The 22,186-nt window shown below is 40.1% G+C and overlaps 2 protein-coding genes across 2 annotated transcripts; one reads left to right on the top strand and one right to left on the bottom strand.

The window, feature by feature from the left end:
- The first annotated feature begins 48 nt into the window (after nucleotides 1-48).
- On the top strand, nucleotides 49-5,188 carry RPL9 (ribosomal protein L9). Its single transcript, XM_032685467.1, has 8 exons — nucleotides 49-122; nucleotides 392-438; nucleotides 518-633; nucleotides 1,467-1,562; nucleotides 1,875-2,007; nucleotides 3,386-3,466; nucleotides 3,938-4,053; nucleotides 5,073-5,188. The coding sequence occupies exons 2-7, from the start codon at nucleotides 393-395 to the stop codon at nucleotides 4,042-4,044; spliced, it is 579 nt and encodes a 192-aa protein (XP_032541358.1). The 5' UTR covers nucleotides 49-122; nucleotide 392; the 3' UTR covers nucleotides 4,045-4,053; nucleotides 5,073-5,188.
- A 33-nt stretch (nucleotides 5,189-5,221) lies between these two features.
- Nucleotides 5,222-20,913, bottom strand: KLB (klotho beta). Its single transcript, XM_032685466.1, is given in 6 exon segments — nucleotides 5,222-7,021; nucleotides 8,728-9,871; nucleotides 11,354-11,622; nucleotides 15,034-15,541; nucleotides 19,984-20,725; nucleotides 20,727-20,913. Coding segments are annotated over 6 exon segments (3,123 nt in total). The 5' UTR covers nucleotides 20,825-20,913; the 3' UTR covers nucleotides 5,222-6,659.
- Nucleotides 20,914-22,186: the final 1,273 nt, after the last annotated feature.

The following is a 22,186-nucleotide window of genomic DNA, read 5'->3' as shown; positions in this document are numbered from 1 at the left end:
GTCTCGGCTGCTCCTGCCTCTCGGACGGCTCGGCCTCGGCGCGATGACGTCACGGGCGCGGAAGCGGCTACAAGAGTGCGATGACGTCACGCGCACTCTCTTTCCGCGCCGCGCGCTGCCAGGTGAGGCCGCCCGGGATAATCCGGGATCATCCGGGACCATCCGCGGCGCGCGGCTCCGCGCCGCCCCGCCCGCCCGCCGGCAGCCCCTCGGGGCCCCGCTGGGCCCCGCCAGCGCGGCATGTCCCGTCCCGCACCCCGCGGGAGGAGCCCCGGGCGGCGCCGGCCCGGCCGGGCCCCGCTGGGCGCTGAGGGCGCCGCGTCCGTCCGGGCGGGGTCTCCGCCGGGAGAGGGTCGCGGGAGCCTCCAGCCTGTGTCGTTCTCTCCCGCAGGATGAAGACCATCCTCAGCAACCAGACCGTGGACATCCCCGAGCAAGGTCAGTGTCCACTGCGTTCGGGGGGCGCCCGGCGCTGCCGTCCCACGGCCCATAACGCGTGTCCACCTTCTGTTCGCAGTGGGAGTTTCGCTGAAGGGCCGGACGGTCATAGTGAAGGGCCCCCGAGGAACCCTGCGGAGGGATTTTAACCACATCAACGTGGAACTGTCCCTCTTGGGGAAGAAGCACAAGAAGGTGAGTTCTGCGCGGCCCGGAGACGGAGAGGAGCTTAACAGCTGGTTTAAAAACTTAATGGTTGCGTAGAACAGTGACTGAAAATGTACAGTTACAGGTACGTTGTTTGGTTTTGCTCATTTCTGCGTTTTCTGAAAGAGGTTGGTCTGATGGAGCGCGGGACCTACTCGGGCACTGTGGGAGCGTTGCGGTTCTGTTATATTGGCCTGAATGTGTTGGTTGCATTCCTTTGTAGTTAAAGTCAGGTACAGGGAAAGGGATTGATGGATGGATGTTGTTTTACAGACTGGCTCGTTTTAGCTGGGTAAAACTAAATCAGTTCGTTTGATTTCCAGAAACAGCAAGAACATCAGAAGAGCAGGTGTTCTCTAAATAAATGAACAATATTTCATATAGTCTTGTAAAGTATAAAGAAAAAATCCAAAAGTGGCTGATTGCAGCTACTTGTTCACAAGTATCAAATGTTTCATTAAAACAGTGGACCCACACACAGTGTTTCATTTAAGTTGCTGATACATAGGAGACTGACTTTGGAACAACATGTTTAGTGTTTGATAATACAACCTTCAGCTTAAGATTTTGGATTTATCTATCCTAGCTCTTTTGAGGATTTGTTAGTAGCAAGACATGAACAAGATAAAGGTTTCTGACATATATGGGGGTTGGGACTTTAAAGGCCAGGTGGACCTTTAATAGTCTGTCAGAGAAACAGAGTAGTTCTGTGCTTTTAAGTAGTTTATGTGAATGTTTTGCTCCTAGTTTGTCACAAAAATATTTCATTGTTAGTTTTGAAGTGTAGCTGAAAGCTTTGTTAATGTGTTTTTTTAACCCAGCTGCGAGTTGACAAGTGGTGGGGTAACAGAAAGGAGCTGGCAACAGTCCGCACTATCTGCAGCCATGTACAGAACATGATCAAGGGGGTCACTCTGGTAAGTTTTACTTTGAAGCAGGATAAGTGCTGATATTTTTGTTACCTGCAGTGATAGCCTTTTAGTTTTGGGGAAGTGTTTCTAAGCATCCGAGATGTAGCTTCTCTTCCTTTTACTGTTTTCTTGCACTTGATGTCAAGCAAGTTTTGCAGGTGGAAAAAAGCACGGATGTCTCTTGGGCTCAGTGTCCTACCCTCTTTAAGAAACTATTTTTGATACATCCTGGGTAGATTTCTCCAGTAAACTTAATGCACATGTTCTACCTTTTGGATGTGTTCTGTTTTTAATATCTGATTATGTCCTGTATCACAGGGCTTTCGTTACAAGATGAGGTCGGTGTATGCTCACTTCCCGATCAATGTGGTCATACAGGATAACGGCTCACTTGTGGAGATCCGAAACTTCTTGGGAGAGAAGTACATCCGCAGAGTGCGGATGAGGCCAGGTGAGCATTTCTGGAGATGAACTGTGCCATTCTAACTGGGCTTTTCAAGCTGGTTTCTTTGGGCACTGCCACAGAGAGCGGGAGATGCTGAATAATTGTTGGAGCAGCATTTGCTTGTCTGAGTTCATGCAATCTTCTTATGATACTGTTGCCGCTATTCAGCTTTATTATTAATAAGGATTTTGTAATTTATTTTTAATATTGAGAGCTAGCTAATAACTACTTTAGTTATGGCAATACAGGGAGTCCAAGATGTCCTTTTGTCATTGTGAGATCTTGGCACTGTTTATAGTTGGTAAACTGCAGCGCTTAATTTTAGATTTGTGTTTCTGTTTTAAACATTGTACATAAATTAATTCCATATCATATTTTTGGTGTTTGAGGTGGTGTAGTTTGAATTTCCTGATTATCTAGGAGCAGGCATGATAAATTTCAAAATGACCATCTTACCTGCTGGTTTTACATCTTGCATACTTGTAGTTTCAGCAAAATGTCTAACAGAAGAGTAGGCACTTGATGGAGCTTGTTAAAATTCTGAAGGGAGGAGACAAAACATTTCATAACCAGACTTACCTTCAGACTGTAGAAAAGACTTTCCATATCCATTTTTTTTCTAATTGCATTTCTAGTGAGGGTATGGGTAAGGTTATTTAATGTGACTGATGATGTTTTGGGGTGGCTTTAGAGGAATGCATCAGATTTTTCCCAAAACCCTGTTAGATACAGTGCAGAGTTACAGGGGCTTTGATTTTGATTTACAGTGGGATGTTAAGGCAGGGTTTAATTACTGTATTTCGGGTTTTTTTGTCAGCCTTTTCTTTAAAGATAGTAAAGGGATGGCTTTGATTAAGTAGATCAAATTATAAAAACTTTTGTTATCTGCTTGCAAATGCAAGTTTCCTGTTAGACTCTCAGATGCCATAATGTTTACTCCTTGTGAGTATTCTCAGCATTGCTAGTAAATAAACACAGTGCTTGACATGACAGGGGGCGGGTGATTTTCAATGGCTTTTGATTATGGTGACTCCAGTTTTGTGTTATTGAGCACAAACCTGTGGGAAGTGGCACCACCTGGCTGACAGAGCTGTGCTGGCAAAGTCTCTGGCTTGTACACAGTGTTGTTGTGTAGTAATGAGTAAGCAGGAATATCACTTAGTTGCTTTCAATCCAGAGCATAACTTGCACTAATCTTTGAGTTTTGAAACTGTGAGGGAGGACAACCCTGGAATGGATTTCAGGGATTCTCTTAACAAAGTTATAGAAGCTAATTATTGGCTTGAATGTAGCTTTCTGGATCTGTAAACTGGGATATTAGTACTGTTTCTTTACCACACTTAACATCTTCGACAGTGTAGATGATGTGTTTTCCTTTCTACAGGTGTTACCTGTGCAGTGTCTCAAGCCCAGAAAGATGAGCTGATCCTTGAGGGCAATGACATTGAGTTGGTCTCCAATTCAGGTTTGTGAAAGGAGATGTGTAGGAAGGTTATATGGCCACTTTTATATGAAGATGTCAGCTTAGCAAACTCTTTCTCCTCAAACCCTGAGGTAAACAACAGCCTAGGATTTTTTTTTTGCTTTAGTCACCATAACTGTTTTTCATCATTCCTTATGCTGCTTCTACACTTAAAGATGTTTTTACAGGTCCAGGGAACCTTTTTCTGTAAAGCCAATATTTATGGTCTTTTTGATACCAAACTTTTCAGGTTTTCTGTTGTACAAGTGTGCAGTAATGAACTGTCAGGGCCCCAAGTTGCCAAGACCAGCTCAGTGACATGCATTCTGTTTTCATTAGACCTGACAGGATTTCAAGTTGGTAATTTCTGTCTCTAGATGACAGTTCCCTTTGTTGAAATACTGGAGTGTAAACAAAGGCTACAAGTTAGCTCAGACCTCTTGCTTTTTACTAATGGTCTTGCTTTGTCTGCAGCTGCCTTGATCCAGCAAGCCACCACAGTCAAGAACAAGGATATCAGGAAATTCTTGGATGGTATCTACGTCTCTGAGAAAGGAACAGTACAGCAGGCAGATGAGTAAAACTCATAGGTTGGTATCATTTTAATGCACATTGTACATCTTCTGTTTAGAGATGGGGACTTCACAAGGTTCATCTGCTTCAACACGGCTGTAGTTAAGCAGGTTCCCAACAGGGATGAAGTTATGTTTGTATAAGGCAGCACAAGGCATGTCATAAAACTTTAATTTTGCTAGGTCTTTCAACAGCCATTTTTCTTCTCTCATCAACTTGGCATTATGCTACTGTATGGAGGAATATCTGACTCTGCAGTGCTGTACTCTGCACTGTGAGTGCTGGCTGCAGTGGTGGCTGAGAATTTAAAACCAGCTGACCTGGACTGACAGACCAGTTTACAACTATTTACAGAGAAGACCTTAGACTAATGTTCTTCCTGGTTGGACACTGCCCTGACTAAAAACAGTGGTCAGCCTACAGTTTGTATGTAAAGGTTCTTCTATGCTGTTTGTGTGTAAATGCTGGTCCACACTATATGTGGACTTTGTTACTGAAGTTGAGTACAAGGATTTTGGGATAATTTAGGAATTTTAAGTGTTAAAGGGATTTAAGTGTTAAAGGAATTTTGGAATTTTAAGTGTTTTAGCTACATATGGTTCCATACATAGTGCAAAACACTTGTGCAGAATGAGACAGGCTGATTTGCAAATAAGTTCCATGCTGTGTATCTTCTGTAACTTAAGCTGGAGGCAGGATGCTGATGAACTGAGTTTCAGAAACAAATTTATTTTTTTATCACCAGCCAGGTAACAGACACTTGAAAGCCACTGAAAAAAAATAATTTTTAGTGCTGTTCAAAGTTACTTGAAAGATGGAGCAACTTACTCCCTGCTTATTGAACAGTCATGAGCTGTTGTGTTTGAAGGCATCTTTAAGTAATCTTATCTGAACAAAATAAAGCAAATTCTTTGAGCTATTAATGTCTATCTTGCATTAAAACTATCAGATAAATTAGCATCAAGTGGCTATAAACTTTTAGTCTCACATTTGCACTGCTGAATCTTTCTAATAGCTCTTAATGTTTTATTTACAGTTGTCTGGATCCTGATACAAACCACCATGAAACATTAGATCAACAAGACCAGCTTAAAGAATCTGGTACAAAACCAGAACACCATGAGAGGTTTAATAAAATAAAACATACTTAATTAATATCTTGGTCTTTTTTTTTTTTTTTTTTTTAAGAACTAAATGGTGATTGCATGAACTTGTTCAAGGTCTTTTGGACAAGCAGATTGTCACAGAAAGGTTATGTTAGCGTGGTGTGCACACTGCCCTGCCAGCCTCTGAGAACATTCAGTCTGAATGAAGTCTGATGGTTTGAGAACACATTGGTAGTGTGGACCCAGTGTGCAAAGTCATGAAGTGGTATTTTTGAATCATAGCATTAAGAAATAGCAAAAGCATTGTTCTCACAGAGAATAGTGTTCTTTCACATTATTTCAAAACCTCTTAATTCAGACTTGTGGTGGCAGAATCTGAAGTAGATTAAGAACAAAATTGAAATCAGTAGAACTAGATTTTTAAGACCATTTAAACTAAATACATAGAAGCAGTAGTCTGAAAATAAAATGCTTTATTTGTATTGCTAAATTAAGAAAACAAAGGGCTTGACCTCAAAGTTCCATCAGAGCATGTTGCTGAGTTTCACCAGCAGTGATTTTTGTCATCTGGGGATACAGCTTTTTTTCTTAGTTGGTAATCTTGCCATGTAGCAACATCTAATTGGGAGGTTGTACTATTTCTGTGCTATGGTAAAATCCACATTGTCACTTGTTCTATTCAGTTTTTAAAAAATGTTTCCAAAAATCCCTGGGATAGTGCAGAAACTTGGCAACAAGTTGCTAAAGCTTAATAGTGAGGAAAGCATCCACACATGTTAAATTCCAAAAATTGCCCAAAGACCCACTTGAATGATGACAAGTGCAATTTACAATTATATTTGTCAGTCTCTTGAGTGGATTAATAGTTACTTATTTGCATGTTCTCTCCTAAGAACTTTTTATAGCGGGCCGATTTTGGAGGTGAAAAATAGTGATTCTGTATGATTTTGACTTAACCCAGTTACATTTGCTTAAAACTACGTCACCCAATATGTCAGGGGATCTATACTGGTCAATAATGGAGTTGAATTTGTTGTTTTAGGAGCCGGCCCAGGACGTTTTCTTCTTGGTGGTGTACTTAGCTGAAGGTTTGTGGGTTCTAATAACACTTTTATTTGTAAACTCTGAACAGCTGCATTTTCATGCTCAACAACACTCATGAATATCACAAGACACCTCAGTTAATAGAAAAGTGCGTATCAGTTCACAAAGCTTAGTCGCCGTTTACAAGTCAAGCTGTTTGAAAGGTTATTCCAAGGCACAGTAGAATCATTTTTTTTTTTTTAAAATAGGTGAACTTATCCTCTATGTACAGTAGGTGGATAAAAGTAATTTCACCAGAAACAAATGTCATAGCTCTTAGTCCTGTGCATGTGATTACTTCCTGTTTTTGAATGAAATGCTTGGTGTGTATGACTGGAGTGACTCAGTGCTTTTCTACAGTTGTCTGAGCTGTATCATCCACTGTAGAACTCGAAGAGCGATGGATCTCACTGAAAGTGGGCTTGTGCCCCCTTTTAAAATGAAATGCAGAGGCACTGCATGCTTTTTGCCTTATAACGTTTTCTTCTTTTTCTTTTGTGAAAAAAAATAATGGTTAAAAGCAAGATAAGGGTAGAGAAAAGGCAGCAGGCAAAGAATATTAACGGCTTCTTCTGGGAAATAAACAAGCAGAAGCTACACTGCTTTTCTTGGTTTGAGGGACTGCAGACTGAGGAGTTGGCAGGGAAGCCGTTGTTGCTTATCAGGGTATTGTAAAATTTTACTGAAGGCTTTCCTTTTGAATCTGAAGTGAAGAATCCAAATCTGGGCTTAGATTTTTCTTCAGTCAGTTTAAATGCATAGTAGCCTTTAATCTTGACTTTGTCAATGTAGTATGCTGAGAAGGAAGAGAAACCAAAACCAGACATTAATAAAACCTTATAGGTTAGGTAAAACATGCAAACTTTCTGGTAGTAAGTTCAGATTTCAAATTGTTAAAAAATGTAATTGCATCATGTAATATTTACTTGCTGCTTCTAATAATATTCAGCTGTCTCAATTGTGCATCATTATTTTAAAAAATGCTTAAAATTTGGTTATTTTCTGGACCTACTGTGTGAAAGCTGGATTTGGACAGAGTTGGAGCTGGGAGTTTGCTTTCCTGGGAAAAGCCAGATGCTGCTCTTCACTGAACCCAGCTGTGATGACTTAGGGGGAGCAGCTGCCCATCTGTGCCATAAGAAAAACTTTCCAAAAATTCCTTCCCTGCTCCAAACTCAGCTGCCCAGCCCCACAGCATGCATGGCTGTATGTTATACTGCTGCACCCAAGTGCTGGGTGAAAATACTTAAAATTATAAATAGCAGGCCTTGGTGAATAAAGATCCCTTCAATTCATGTGCAAGCAGTGAGCATAGTTCGGAATGTGACCCTGATTAAGCAAGAACATGTAAATTGGGATCTTTTTGTGAGTACTGTAAAGTGTCACACTATCTGAGAAGTAAAATGGAAATACTATGATGAAGTGCCCTTTAAACAATGCTTTAATAACTTATTTCCTTTAATACTGTGTTGTTCTTTTGTTTGCAATATGAAATTAGCATGGGAAATAAACCAGCAAATGCTCATTAGTCCTTTAGTAACTGAGAAAGAGCTAAACACTGGGGAGAGAATGCTTTGTTTCTTGGTGTCTAAAAGTAATCTGAAGCCATGCTTAGCCATGAGTAAGATTTGTCTCATTTTTTTATGTAGCTAACTCCTACAGAGGAGAAACCAGGATACCTAAGCTGTGTTTGCTGACAGGTGCCTCAGAAAAGCTTTTAAACACCACATCCTGATCAGGGATCTCACTAATGTTTGCCAATAGGGAAGGGAATATAAGGGCAAGGATGTATTGTGCATCTTATTTTGACTGTATGGTCCAGGTACTGAGGTCTTTCTGGTAGCCTGTGGCTCACTCCTTTTTTAACAATTGGTTGGAGGAAGAGGGATGTGAGACCTGAGGTGCTTGCAGGATTTCTCATACAATAAGCTATTGCTGAAGATCATCGTCTTGAATGTTTTTGTCCACTACCTCCATAACTGTTACTAATCTTTCTTTAAAGTGAAGAACTATATTTCTATAGGTGCCCAGGAGAAAGCAAGTAGTGGAACAGGAACTAGAGTTGGACTCTGCATGTCCCTCCAGGTCTCCGTGGACTTGCTTGCAATTTCCTGCCCAATGACTAGTTCAACATGCAAGTAAGAAGGCTTCTGCCTTTCTTTGGAGAGTAGAAATTTGTCTCTTGAAAGTTGTTGGTCTGAAGTGCCATCTCCTAATAACTTCTGAGTAACTACTCTGCTGTATGTGCATGCCCAGATGGCTTCTCACATGCTTTAAACTGGAAGCAGCTGTAGCTATGTTTCATGTCAGAGGCTTGCTTTGTATTGAATCTGCCCTGAGTGTGACTGCAGAATCAGGTCCCTCAGGGAGCTGATTGCTGATGGCCAGTTCCTGCATCTGAACCAGAACTGCTTGCTCCATCTAGGGCAAGTCTTAACAGCTTGCCTAAGGATTGCCTGGGTCTGAGCCACAGAATTGGCTCTGGGGAACTTGAATGCTCACCTTTTAAAACCTCTTGTACGTATTTTCCCAAGTAATAATTCCGAAGTTCATCGTTGTCTAAGGACGGGTCATCTATTCCATTTGCTGTGATGTAAATATCGATGTCGCCGTAGGTTTTTTTAATCCACCTGAGAACTCTGCGCATTCCCCAAGGCACCACTGCCAGACGAGAAGGGGAGCTCAGGCAGGTGATATCCTGCAGAAATTGAATGTCACGATCAAATTCATACTGGCTCCCATTCTGAGGTTCGTGAATCACAAATCTCGTGGTAAAATGATTCAGTGCATAAAAGTCAGCTGCACCTTTGATGAACTGCTTTTCCTCACTTGTGAAAGATGGCAACAAAGCGTGTGAGAGGCCTTTTCTGTTTTTGAAGCCAATATATTCCCTCATAGTAGCTGGATAGTCCCCAGTCTTAAATATGGGATTGGCAAACCAGCCTATTTCAAACTGAAGAAACCTGTCCGCAGCTTTTGAATGAGATTCAAAGTAGGGGTTGGCAGGCTCAGCCCAGTCCGAATGCAGGGACAGGGACACTTTGCCATCCTGGAAGGACCGGTACTGCTCATCATATACTCTCCAGGCCATGGCGTGTGCTATTAGTAAATTATGTGCTGCCCTATAGGTATCATTGCTGCTCCTGTTGTACACATTGCTTAGTTGGTTAGGCTCGTTTATTGTAATCCAAAGTTTAACCAAATCGCCAAGTTCCTTAAAACATAAAGCTGCGTAATCTTGAAAAGCATAGGCAGTAGATTGGTTCAACCATCCTCCTGCCTGCAGCAAAGGACCTGGCAGGCCCAGGTAGGTGTGAGTGGGATAATACAAGGTGACCATGGATTGAACATTGAGTTTCAGTGCTTCACTAATCACACACCTGTAATATCTAAGAACTTGCCTGTTGACCACTGACAAATCTCCATTGGGTAAAATTAGTGACCAGTCAAGTGCAAATCTGTAATGAGTGACTTTCATTTTTTCTAGGAGGTCAAGTTGCTTTTTAATACTGACAAAATCCGTGCACTGCGCTGGTCGGGTTTTTAGCTTTACCCCTTCAACTTTGTGCAGAAGCCCATCTCCTGTGACATTCCAGAGGTACAGGCTGGAATCGCAGAACTGTGGTGAGGAGGCCACCAATTCTGCCTGTGAAAATAAAAACTATGTTACAATGGTTTTTAATTAAATGAATGCTGCCTCGTAGTCTGCACTTCTGCCTGTATTCAGCTGTAGGATTAGTGCTGGGTGTCAGAAAGCTTAGATACTCCAGGGGGGAAAGGATAACCAACTCGCCTATATGGGCTTTGTGCTAGTGGTCGTCTTACTTGTTCTGTTCCTTTATCTACAGAAAACATTGAAGTTGCTGCCTCCTTTCTGTTTGGTTACACACTGGCATTTGCCCTGCCACCACCCTACATGCCATATGTTTTCACACCGATATATCTCCCTGATTGAGTTTGCTCTGTGGTCATGCAAACAGCAGTTCTCAGGCAGCTGCCTGAGGTAAGAACAAGCACCAGGGGCTATACGAGGCACGTACAGATTGTTTTGGCAATGCTGAGAGATCAACCTTGTGAAACTGAGGCATAGTAATCTCACACATCTTGTAGCTTTTAGTTTTATCTTTTCTATCTCCTACTAGTTAACAAGGTTCTGAGTAGAAAATGGTTTTTTTTCCATATTCCAAGTTTTTTAAATGCTTTTTGTAGGTTTCAAAATACAATACTGTGGAGTTTAAAATATTTAGGTTAATTTATTTTTTTTAAGAAAATAGATTCTTCTGTGCTATATATTAACAAAATACATAGTACCTTTTTTTTTTCCTATGGTTGTCAGTGAATAGGTTAAATTATGGGGTTTTGTTATTTTTTGAGGCTGATATTGTTCCTGGGACTCCCTGTCTGTGCAATGACAGAAAGCGTATCCCAACACTGGCCATCCATACAGTTAGCTTATTTACCAAGTTTAAAGCAGAAATAGAAGAAAAATAAAGTATATAAAAAACCCACAGTTTGGACAAAAGGTGGTATGATCTCTTTTCAAATGTGAGCTCTAGGTTGGTTATCTCACCTGTGCTCTGTGTCTTTTTAAAGGGCTTCTTACCAACTTCTCTAAGTAGCACTTAGAGCCAGGGTCAATCCAGGAATCTGTTTACCTTAAGCCTGCAGGTAGCTCTGCTGCCACCAGTGTAACCACCTTGTCCCTGCCCCATGCAACCCTATCCGTCACACTGTCATAGGCATCCCTATGGCCACACTCCAGACTGGGTTTGGAAGCCCCTGGTTAAAAAATAACCCAGGAACAATTGGTTGGAGTCAACTTGGTCTGAAATTTTCTAATCTGATCTGCCACGTGGAGATGCAAGCAGAGGGAAGGCAAGGGTGGACCAGGCCTGGAAGGGCTCCTGCAGTGGGGTCTGCTGCTGCAGCAGTACCAGCACTCTGTGACCATGTCATCTGAAAACTTGCAAAGTACATGAAATTGAAGCTATGCAGTTGTGGCTTAATTTCTGTTGGCAGTGTGCATTCCTGATTCCTGAATGCAAGGTGCCATACACAGTCATTTGCTCACCAAGTAAAGTTACTGATCACTCTGCTTCCAGCAGTCTTCTTAATATTTTATGCTTACCTTGAGAACAGACTCGGTGATACCCCAGGAGAAGTCACAGGAGAATTGAGCTTGCAAGCTTGGGGTAGACTCCCTTGGGAAGAAGCCATTTTCTTGTATGATTTGTTTATAATAAAGTGCAGATGACTTGGGAATCCTTTCTTTTTTTTCACTTTTGAAGTCTACATAAAATAATCCACGCCTGATGTTGTAAGCATGTTGCCATTCAAAGCCATCAAGGAGAGACCAGGCCGTGTAACCAAACACATCTACGTCGTCATATTTAATAGCTATGTAAAAGAAAGTAACATCCATGAGTCTTACATTTAGTACTCTAACATATATAAGGGATATTTATGAGAAAAGGCTATTTACTTTGAAAATCTTGAGTGTCTTTTCAACATTCATGGGGTTGTCGGCCCATTGTAATTAATTGCAAAACTGTGACATTATATATCTTAGTCTTTATTCATTACAAAAAAATGTGTCACTAGTTCCTTAAGAAATTAAATTACTGCAGGATGCTTTATTTCTGCTCTGAGCAAACACAAAATACTACACCACTGCCAGCCAGGCTTTAAGTTACATTTGACAATTTGCCAGTAAGATATATACCAATAAAATTAGAGAATCGTGAGTAAAAATTAAGGGTGCAACAGTTGATCTAGATTGTGCATTTGTCATGAAGCTAAAACTCTCTACCTTTATTTGAAAGATCTCTGTAAGCTCTAACATTTAGGAATGCCTATTCAGCTTTTAAACTGCAAAATTTAATGTGTTGGTATGGGACAATTAATGACTTCAGAAGAAGTTGGGTTGATCAGCTCAAAGACTGATTTAATCACAGAATGGGTGCAGTGCATGCATGTTTCTTAATATCCCTCTACCTTGCAAAGGGGTCTACATATGATCTTTTACATATAATATATGAGAAAGATGACTACTGCTTTCTCAGATATGGAACCTGATTCTTCAGGAAGGGCAAGAGAACCTGCAAAGCAGCTTCTTGCCAGACACCAACTAACCACAATGTTTTTTACCCACTTACAGCACGTGCCAGCAGGCAGCCTGGAAGAAAAAGTCCAAACTCCATGGTCAGTCACGTTAGCTGCCTGTCACCAGCTTTAAGCTAGGAAATAACACAGGATAACTCATCACATTAACCTTATAAGGGCTGGAATATCAAGGGCAAAGCAGTGACCAAGTGGGGTTACTGAGGATTTTGACACAGTCAGATGGACAAGCTGTATTTTACTTGTAGTCCACCACATGAGCAGAGTAACAAGGTACCCAGCAGCACGGATGCAGTCCACAAGGATATTTTCCTAGTTGCCAGATATGAAGTATATGAGAAGCTGATAGATAAGGCCAGAATACTGGAAAGGAGATGAGGGAATGCAATGAAGCAATACAATGACATGTATTTTCAAGAAAAGCAATTTCTAAATATTAGGGAAACCATGTGAGAAAGTATGAAAGTGTCTGAAAATATCCATTGCAAAATGCAGAGGTGGAGAATGATGTAGAGATAGATCAGAAGGACCTGGCAAGTGAAGATGAGTATTTCATGTCTGCAATGAGGAAGGCTGAACAAATGGAAGCAGACATCTAGGGGCAGCATAACTGACAACTGAGAATATTTTTGTTTCTAGAAGTATACTGAATGGATGGCAGGTAAGTTTAATTGTCAGAGCAAAAGATGCTGTAGTACTCGAGATGCCTAGTTGAGAATTTGTGCTTGTTAAAATGGGTAGGGAAAAAAGCACTATTTTATGTATATTTTGTGGTAAGAAGACTTAAAAGTTAGGGAGGTGATAGGTATTCTGTGGATCAGTGTGAGAGTGTGTTTGTAGCATTGTCTGCAGGGACAGTGAAAGGAGATGGCAGAAGCAGAAGGCAGGATCCTCACTGAATGTTGGAGTGGGGATGAGAAAATCCCGAATAACAAGGGGATGACTGGGGGCAGGAACAAGGAGCTGGAGGTAGAAAAGGTCAGGAGTTAACCAAGCTCCCTGTGTCACCAGAGATTACTTTCACAGAAGGAGATCTCAGGGCATTTTTGTGTCCACTGTAGGTGGAGTCTTGGAGTCCTGCAGGAGTAATAGTTTCAGTATGGACAGGCATATGTGTGCCACTGAGACACTGTGGCTTCACTTGCATCCTTAGATCATAACTGAGGTCAGTTCACTGTAAAGGTGATGTTATACATCACCTATTTTCATGACTCATGGTGCCACGAGTTACAAACAGTGCAAAGTTTACAGTACTCTCCCCAAACAAACACACACACATGAGTATAGCTCTTTAAAGCCTGTTGCATGTTGTCTTAATGGCCACCATCTCGTTACAGTTTGGCCCCAAATCATGTTTTGGGGTTAACACGATCTAGTTGGTTTTGCTGCAAACAGCAAATTTACACCTGACTTCTCTGTAAGTAAAAATATGAAAATATGTTCCAAACATTATTCCTGATTGGACAAATTAGTTTGCTTCCCAAAAAATGCATTAATTAAGAGATAATCCTGTATTTTGAGGCAGAAGTTGAAGTACCTGCATACATCAAAACGTTGATGACAATTCTTGACAAGTAGTTATTGGTTGAACACTGACCAAGTATTTCAGAAGTGTGAATCCATGGATGGTTATCACAGACAGGTCTGCTGTAGAATTCAGGCCTGCATCTAGATTTTCCTACTGTGTCACGCATTATTTAAAATACCATAAATCAAATACTGGAGTGCAACTTCCTCCAAAAAAAGGCAGGATATATTGCTCCTTTGCACTACGTAAAGTTTACAATTTGAACCAACTTCAAATATATATGGATAATCTTCCTCTGGAGCTTAACTACAGTTGTTGGCGAAGCAGTACTTCCTGGCTTGGTCTCTGAGTAAATGATAACTCATGTTTTCCCTCTTCTGAGGATAAAGAAGGTTTTTGTAAAGGGATCTAAGCCATCCCATCACTGCAGTGTGGCATCAGCAGTGGAGCAGCCTGCTGGGCTGATGGCTCTCAGAACCAGCAGCTGCCCCGCTCCCAGCACCACTCCTATAAACTGGCTGAGGAAAGAAATATTGTTTTTGCAGAGGCTTAAGGTACTCATAGTGTTTATATTTCATACAAAATTAAATCTTTTACCTTCAGAGAGCACCCCATACACTGGCTTTATGAAGGGCAAATCCAAGATTAAATGTGTGTTATTAAAACGTATCATCTTTGTTTGGTGTACAATATTCTTCAAGAATGATTGTCCTTCTCCTGCTTATTTCCTTCATGCATTTTGCATTGGACTAGGACCCCAGCGTGTCAATGACAGTCTTTAGTCAGTCTTATTTTCCTGCTGTCAAGGTATGTACCACATAAAGGTGTTACAGTTGAGCTGCCAGCAGTGAAAAGTGATATCCAATAGATTTGTTTTCATTAATTTCTCACTCAGCTTTTTATTTATTTAGTTTTAAAATCCAATGCAAATGTTGGACTTTAACATTCTGGGACAGAGACTATGGGGTTTTTTCTGTGTTTGTACTACACCTAGCACCAGGAGATCCTGATCCATGACTCGTACTCATGCGGTATAAATAATTAATGATTAACTTTGTTGCCATTACCACTTTTAAAAAAAGATTAAATCACTACAGGGCTAAATACCAGATTATTTTAAAGTGCTCACTGAAAATCCAACAACTAACTTGTGTACAAACCTTGTAAAACCTTATTAATGAAGTTTTTCATCATGTAGATGGCTGTGGTGTCATCTGTTTTCACATGGTTGTCAGTGAACCAGCCATTCTCTGCAATCAAGATTCGAGGACTGTTGTATTCCAGTTTAATCCAGTTCAGTACTTCCCTCAAATTGAGTGACAAATTTTGGCCCATTTTTTGTAGAGTGTTTGGAGGTTTAAAGTTATTAGGACCAAAGGAAAATGCAAAGAAGTCAGCTGTTCCCTTTATGTAGTTTTTTTCATCCTCCGTAAAGCGTGGCAAAAATGAGAATTCATTTTTCAGTTCTTCTGGATAATCACCATCCCCATGGATAGGTTTAGCAAACCATCCGAGCACTCTCTCCATAGACTTCTGACATTTAGAAATGTCCAACTCATCTTCCAATTTATTAGGTTCGATCCAGTGCGATCCCAATACTATGGACATCATTCCCTTCTGATAGGGTTGAAAGTGTTCTTTGTAGTTATGCCAAACTTTTGCATGAGCCTGATGAGAGAAAAATAGCTTTAAATTGTAACCCTAGTAGTTTCTGTATGGGCTGGCAGCTAGAGAGGCAAGTAGCTCCATCTGACTCATTGCAGGCTTATATGGAAATATCACAGTTAAGGCACACAAGTTACCCTGTACAATTGTAATGGGCCATCACTGTTACCCTGAAAGGTTCCTTGGGATGAGGGCAATGCTCAGTAACTCTTGTGCTGTTACTGTGACAGATCAGGGCTGTGGCTTTTTGCCTTCTGTCATAGGTCTAAATTTCAGGAGAGGTCCCAGCAGGGGTCTGAATAGCTGTTACATGGACATTTTGAGACTAAACAGCTGTAATGGTGGGATTTGAACTCTGTGATCTAAACAGTCCCATTAGATCTTTCTTTGTCAAGCAGTTATTGCTGATACGGTTAAAATTTTAAACCACCTTTACAATTGTTCCATAAATTATGCATCTCATGATATTTCATTTGTCAGTGCTGACTCTGTGCTATTAATGCTCTGTGCTGTGGGGGTTACCTGGGCTTACCCTAATTAAATCACATCCACTACATCCTTCTTCTTGGGATTTAGTTATTTTAGTTTGGCCTAATCATATGAGTAAGTGTTCAAGTTTTGATATCTGCACAATCCCTAAATGTAAAAATTTGGACAAAGGACCCAGATGTGAAGTTTGAACCCAAATGTCAACTTTCACAGTTCTGAGTGAGAATTTTGTTCAGGAATTTAATTAATTTCTTCTTTGAAATGGCAATAATTTTTCTGACAGTATATGCAGCAGCATAGAATGAAGCTTACTCACACCAAGTAGGGAGCAATAACACTTGAGTTTTAAAAGGAAATTTGGCAGCATATAATCTAGTGGGTATGGCATGTTTTAGTACTCATAATTGGCCAAATATTGACTGCCCTAGGACAGACTGAAGTTTTGCTATTCATGTGAGTGACAATGAAAACATATCTTGTATCACATCTTAATACCATTTTTTCTGATTACCATCATGTTTTAGAAAGCTGAACATCATTACACACCAGAATTAGCTTCAAACATCATGTTGTTAATTAATTAAATAAGGGAATACAACAGACAAAATTTACACAAAACCAGAAATACATGGGAGACTGAGGAACCACTAGCATTGTCAAAGTCCTATAGGAAAATGAGACAGCTCAGGGGTCACAGAAGGGTGACTCTGGACTGCAGTGTGAATCACATCAGAGGATCTGACATGGGAGGGGAAGTAACCTCTTCCAGCAGAGGAGCTGTCAAGTAACTCAGGGTTTACCTTATGCCTGAAGTGTGGCTTTATACTCTTAATCTGGAAAGAAAATAACTGTTTGCACCTAGGAAAAACACTGAGAAGTATTGTGAAATACTGAGAGCGTTGAGTTAGACCACCATCATTACCAAGCCAAACAGCGTTGCTTACCTTCGACAATAATTTCAGTTAATTTATCTAGAAACACACAGCCTTGACAGTTAAAAAAACCCAAAAGTCCTGATGTCAGGTAGATATTTGTTTAAGCTAGGGAGTAACAAAGCATTACAGTTTGTGAAATTTTGTGTATCAGTTGTTCATGGTTTCTAAGGTCATGCTTGTAACATTTGTTCAAGGTCTGTCTTTGAAAATACTGATAAAGTAACACTAACCTTTGAAATGCAGGTTCTGTAGCTGAAAAGGGAAGCCAACAAAAATGGATGCATGAGGCAAATCGCAAGACATAGTTAAAGTATTATTAAATGGTTTTCTTACCAGTCTCATCAGAAAATTTAAGTGGCCAGTGTCATCTCCTCAGTTACCTTCATTGTGCTCTCCTGAAAGTCCCTCCAGCCAGGGGTGGCTGCTAGGGCCAGGCTTGCTTTGTTCTCTACCTCTAGTGATTTCTTACCTGGTTAGTACATTTTCTTTTCCAGACACAAGCCACTAACACCATTGTTTAATGAGAGGTATACGGTTGCATTGGCTTAACAAGAAAACCCCCGCTGAAGTGAGCTGTCTTATGCACAGTGCCAAGTACCACGACAATAGCACCAGGTAAATCGTAGCAATCACACTTTTCTAGGTGAAGTGGTGAAGATCACTTTGCCAAAACCGAACTAATTAGAATGGAATATTGACATGTAAAAGGCAATCAGGGACAACTCAGTGTATTTGTACTCTTCAGGAGCTGATTAGAAGAAAGTAAAGTTACTACTACAAATGTTGTCGACAGTCAAGAATACAGCCACAGGTATAATTCTAGAGGAGTAGAACTCAAGTACAAATAAGTACATTTAGTGTGAGTCAAGACAGGATCCTCATACACAAAGTCATATGTATCATTGGTGACTCTTAGTTCTGAGGATTAACTCTTACTGAAAGAAACTTGTCAGTATCTCTAGTAAGGGTTTTTACAGACATAGTAGAGACAATAGCATTTGCTTGCCTGTAATTCTCCTTTGAGTTGTTAATTACCTGTAAAGCAGATTAACATTTTCTGATAGAAGATCTTCACTAAGTGCAAACTGTTGTTGATGGAACCAGCTGATTGATATCATTTGTTTTGTAAGACCAGATATGAAACAAACATTAATTTAAAAGCTGTATCATACATCAAATTGTGTATTTTGACTAAATCTCGACTAATCTTTTTTCAGTTAGATTTTAATCCCTAATGTTTCACTTTCCTTGGTAGATCAAGGACAAATGTCAAGGCTAAGTACACAGTTAAAGCAGGATCAATATTGTGTATTTACTCTAGATACATATGACTCATTAATTTCAGCATATTTTCCTGGTATTAATATAGAAATTATTCAATAGACTTGAAAGTCACAGAAAGTGCTAAGTCAGTTAGTATTAACCCTGCAAAAAGGCTGGAAAAGTCAGTCTAATAAAATGAAGACAACAGTATCGTTCTTCTCAAAATACTCTCATGCTCTTTCAAACCCTGATCCTCTAATTTGTCATGTGCATATGCAAAGAGCTTTCAAAAGAAAGACCAATAGTTTCTAATTCTTAAGATATTTTAGTCAAGGAATTTTCCTTTGAACAGCAGTGAGCACACAAAACAATGTCAGGGGTATATGGAATTATTTTAGTGCACTGGAAAGTGGGAACATTTAGGAAAACTAGAATTAAAAAATGCTAATAAAATTATTTGGGGTTCTTGTTTAGTTGTTTGGTTTTTAAACTGTGAAGAGCTAGAATATAGAGGCTGCTGCTGCTGATGTTCACCATCCCTTCAGAAGAAGGCAGGTGTGTGTGGCTTATTTGAAGACAATATTTTGGTTTCAGACCCTTTTGGTCTGTGGTAAGGATGTAGTCAGTAGAGCTAAAGCGCCTGTTTTGAAAATTGATGGAATCTCAATCTTTGTGAAGAACAAAAGGGCTCTTAAGATGTAGGCAACTACATTTCTAGGAGGGGGTGTTGAAGGACTGAGTCTTTACTATTAAATTTTTTCTATGCTAACTGTCTTGCATTTGGACTGTGTTTTTCCTAATCATTGCCAAGAAGCGTAAGAAAGCTAACCTGAAAATAACAAATCGTAACAAAAAAAATGTGAATTAGTGCTGAATTTTACATCAGCACTGATGGCTACTACACTGATGTTTGAAAAATCTTCCAGCAAAGACATTTACAAGCATAGATGATTCTGGTGTCCACCCTAGAGCCATACTTGATGGAGATAGGTTTGCCTCCTCCTGTAAGAAATACAGGTGCTGGTGTAGCTTCATCTTTCTACAACCTGAGGAAAGGACTCCATTTTGGAGGAAGGGAAGAAAGTGTCTGGTTGGACATAGAAGTAATAGTTATTCCCCATTCATTCAGTAGAAATTTTTTTTAAGAAGAAGAATTTATGGGACTTTTCTGGGACACACTCATCCACAGACCCCAAAGGCAGCAGTCTCCATGTAGAGATTGTGGCACAGTGAGAGCTACTGTAGAGCTGGGAGTAATGCAGCTAGGCACAGAGAATAAATTTGCTAGTTGGAGAATAAACATTTTGCAGTATGATCTTACTAAGCTAGAACCAATCATACTTATATATACATACTCCATGGCTAGTAGAATTGATTTAATATGCAAATACAAAAAAGTTTCCTTTTAAACTAATAGAATAGTCATTCAGTGTAGCCAAATGAATCGTAATGTCAGCGTGTTTAACTAAATGGAAAGAATAAAGAAGGAAAACCTTACTCTTTAATAGTCAGATTTTGTATGTAAAATTTTTAAATAACATAATAAACAAGCACTTTAAAATAAATAATTACTAGGTCATCTTTTGTGAATAGAACAGTAAGATCAAAATGAGGATTAACAGAAAGACTGCCTTAGGTAAAGGCTATTTCTTGGTGCTTTCACAGTCTTTTTTTGCAAACATTGATCACAGGACTGATTCCTTCCATCGTTTCCCATGGCAGTGCAAAATCAATTTGAAAAATCTTATTATACTGTACCTTGATCAAATTGTGTCCTACAGAGTAGACAGTTGTTATTTTCCCTCTCTCTCCTGGAGCATGAATACCTGTGCCATACCCATGCCAAGCAACTAAATATGGATTGTGGATTGTAATCCAATACTTAACACGATCCCCAAAGGTCTGGAAGCAAAAGGTGGCATAGTCATTGAAGATATCAATTATTGATTCATTTCTCCATCCCCCATATTTTTCTTGCAGCATCAAGGGCAGGTCCCAGTGGTACAGTGTAACTACAGGATCAATATTTCTGTAGAGTAGAGAGTCAATAAGGGTGTTATAATATTGGAGTCCTTTTTCATTGGGAGCTGCTACGACTCCGGTGGGAAAAAGCCTTGACCATGAAATTGAAAACTGGTAAAAAGTAACTCCCAAAAAATCCAGAGCAGACAAATCTTTGTCCAGCAAAATGTAACTGTCACTGGAGGTGCCTGTGCTGTCAGCATCACTGAACTCTGAGTGGGTGAAGCGGTCCCAGATAGAGGAGCCTTTCCCGTCCTTCCTCCAGCTGCCTTCCACCTGGAAAGCCCCTGTCCCTACACCCCAGAGAAACTCTTTGGGGAAAGTGTCATACAAAAACATCTGTGTTTCACTCACAGGGCTGAAGTGGGGGTCCTTTTTCCACACAGATCTTCCCTCTTCAGCAAGCCCAGTAACTGTCCTTATGAAAACTAACATCCAAAAAGCAACAATTCTCTCCAGTCGTTGGCCACACATTATGCCGGTTTATAGTGCCAATGTTAAAAGTCAGATTCCTTGTATGGACACTGAAAAAAATCCATTCATTTGCTGGAGTCCCCACCACGCAGACTGTCTTCATTCGCCACAAACTGCTGGAGTGTCTTATCAAAGCTTCACTAAAAGCTTGTGATCGTAAAAGCCCTGTCAATGATTAGCCTGAACTGTGAGATGTAGAACGGGTCAGAGAATGGTGTAATTTGTTGGGAGGTGGCCTCTGTATGACCACTGAGACACCTACCTGGCTTCATGCTGCAGGAAAATAGGTTGCCTGAACAAGAGAAATGCTAGTAACTAATTTATCAGTATTTAAAGCTCAGTCATCCAAGTTGGGAGAATATAGGTGACAGAGGGGTGCTATGAAGATATCACATCCTTTATTCCTTGCGCAGCTGTATTTTGAGGAAACATTAATATAATTCAGACTACAGAGTCTCCAATTAAAAAATTATTTTTCCCATCTGTGTAATTGGATGGCTGGAAGGGGACTGCATCATTCCTCAGTCCTGCCCTGCTCAAACATCCTATTTCTGCTGAAAAACTCTCCCTGGACTTGTGGGAAATTTTGCTGTTGACAAGAAATATATGCACATTCCATTAACTATATAAAAACTTAAAGCAAGTCAATATTTCTTTCAAACACATGCAACTGTTTTTCTATCCTATATAAAAGTTTGCTTTGTACAGCTGTACATACAGCAGCAGAACAAAATCAACACGGGTCTGCTCCAGTTCTTACATAATTTCCCTGGATTTCTTCAAATAATCACAATTAGGAAAGACAATTAGCCATGAAAGATACTATTTTAGGATTGATTTATTTAACAATCTTCGTATACACAGCTGGGCCATCAGTACAGTGAATATTTTACAGAGCAGTTATGCAACACGATTCAACCTTTTAACATTTTACATTACAGCAACACTATATATGTTGAGATATAGTCAATTTACTCAGTACAGTAAGGCTGAGTACTGCCATTTTATTTTCTTGAGGCACAGTTATATAAAGTGTATCCACACATAGACCACAGTTGCCGAAGAGCTTTGCGGAACAATATAGCAATGTGAAGTAACTTCACATGTAAGAAATACTAAAATCTGAACATAGGAACAATTTATCAGCTGAGTAGAGCACTCTGCTTGGATGAATTAGCCCCGTTGGCATGTAGGACATGAAAGTCCAGATGCACTGCTGTGCTGCTGTCACCTGTGAGAGTATGATTGCAGCACTGCACAATAGCACTGAGACATACCTTTAGTTTATCCATAAAGCTGATTAATAAGTAAAAATGAAAGACAATTTATTTATTTTTTAAGATAAACAACAAACCCTCCATGTGTGTAAACACTTCTCTGCAGTGCCTTTACAAGGAACATTTTCACTACAGATGAAGAAGAAAACTCCCACTGACATCTTCTGCACTGCAGGTCCCTGCTGGTG

Source organism: Chiroxiphia lanceolata, chromosome 4 (assembly GCF_009829145.1).
Source record: "Chiroxiphia lanceolata isolate bChiLan1 chromosome 4, bChiLan1.pri, whole genome shotgun sequence".
Taxonomy (NCBI): domain Eukaryota; kingdom Metazoa; phylum Chordata; class Aves; order Passeriformes; family Pipridae; genus Chiroxiphia; species Chiroxiphia lanceolata.
The sequence above is the reverse complement of the archived record's forward strand: the minus strand, read 5'-3'. Positions and strand labels throughout refer to the sequence as shown.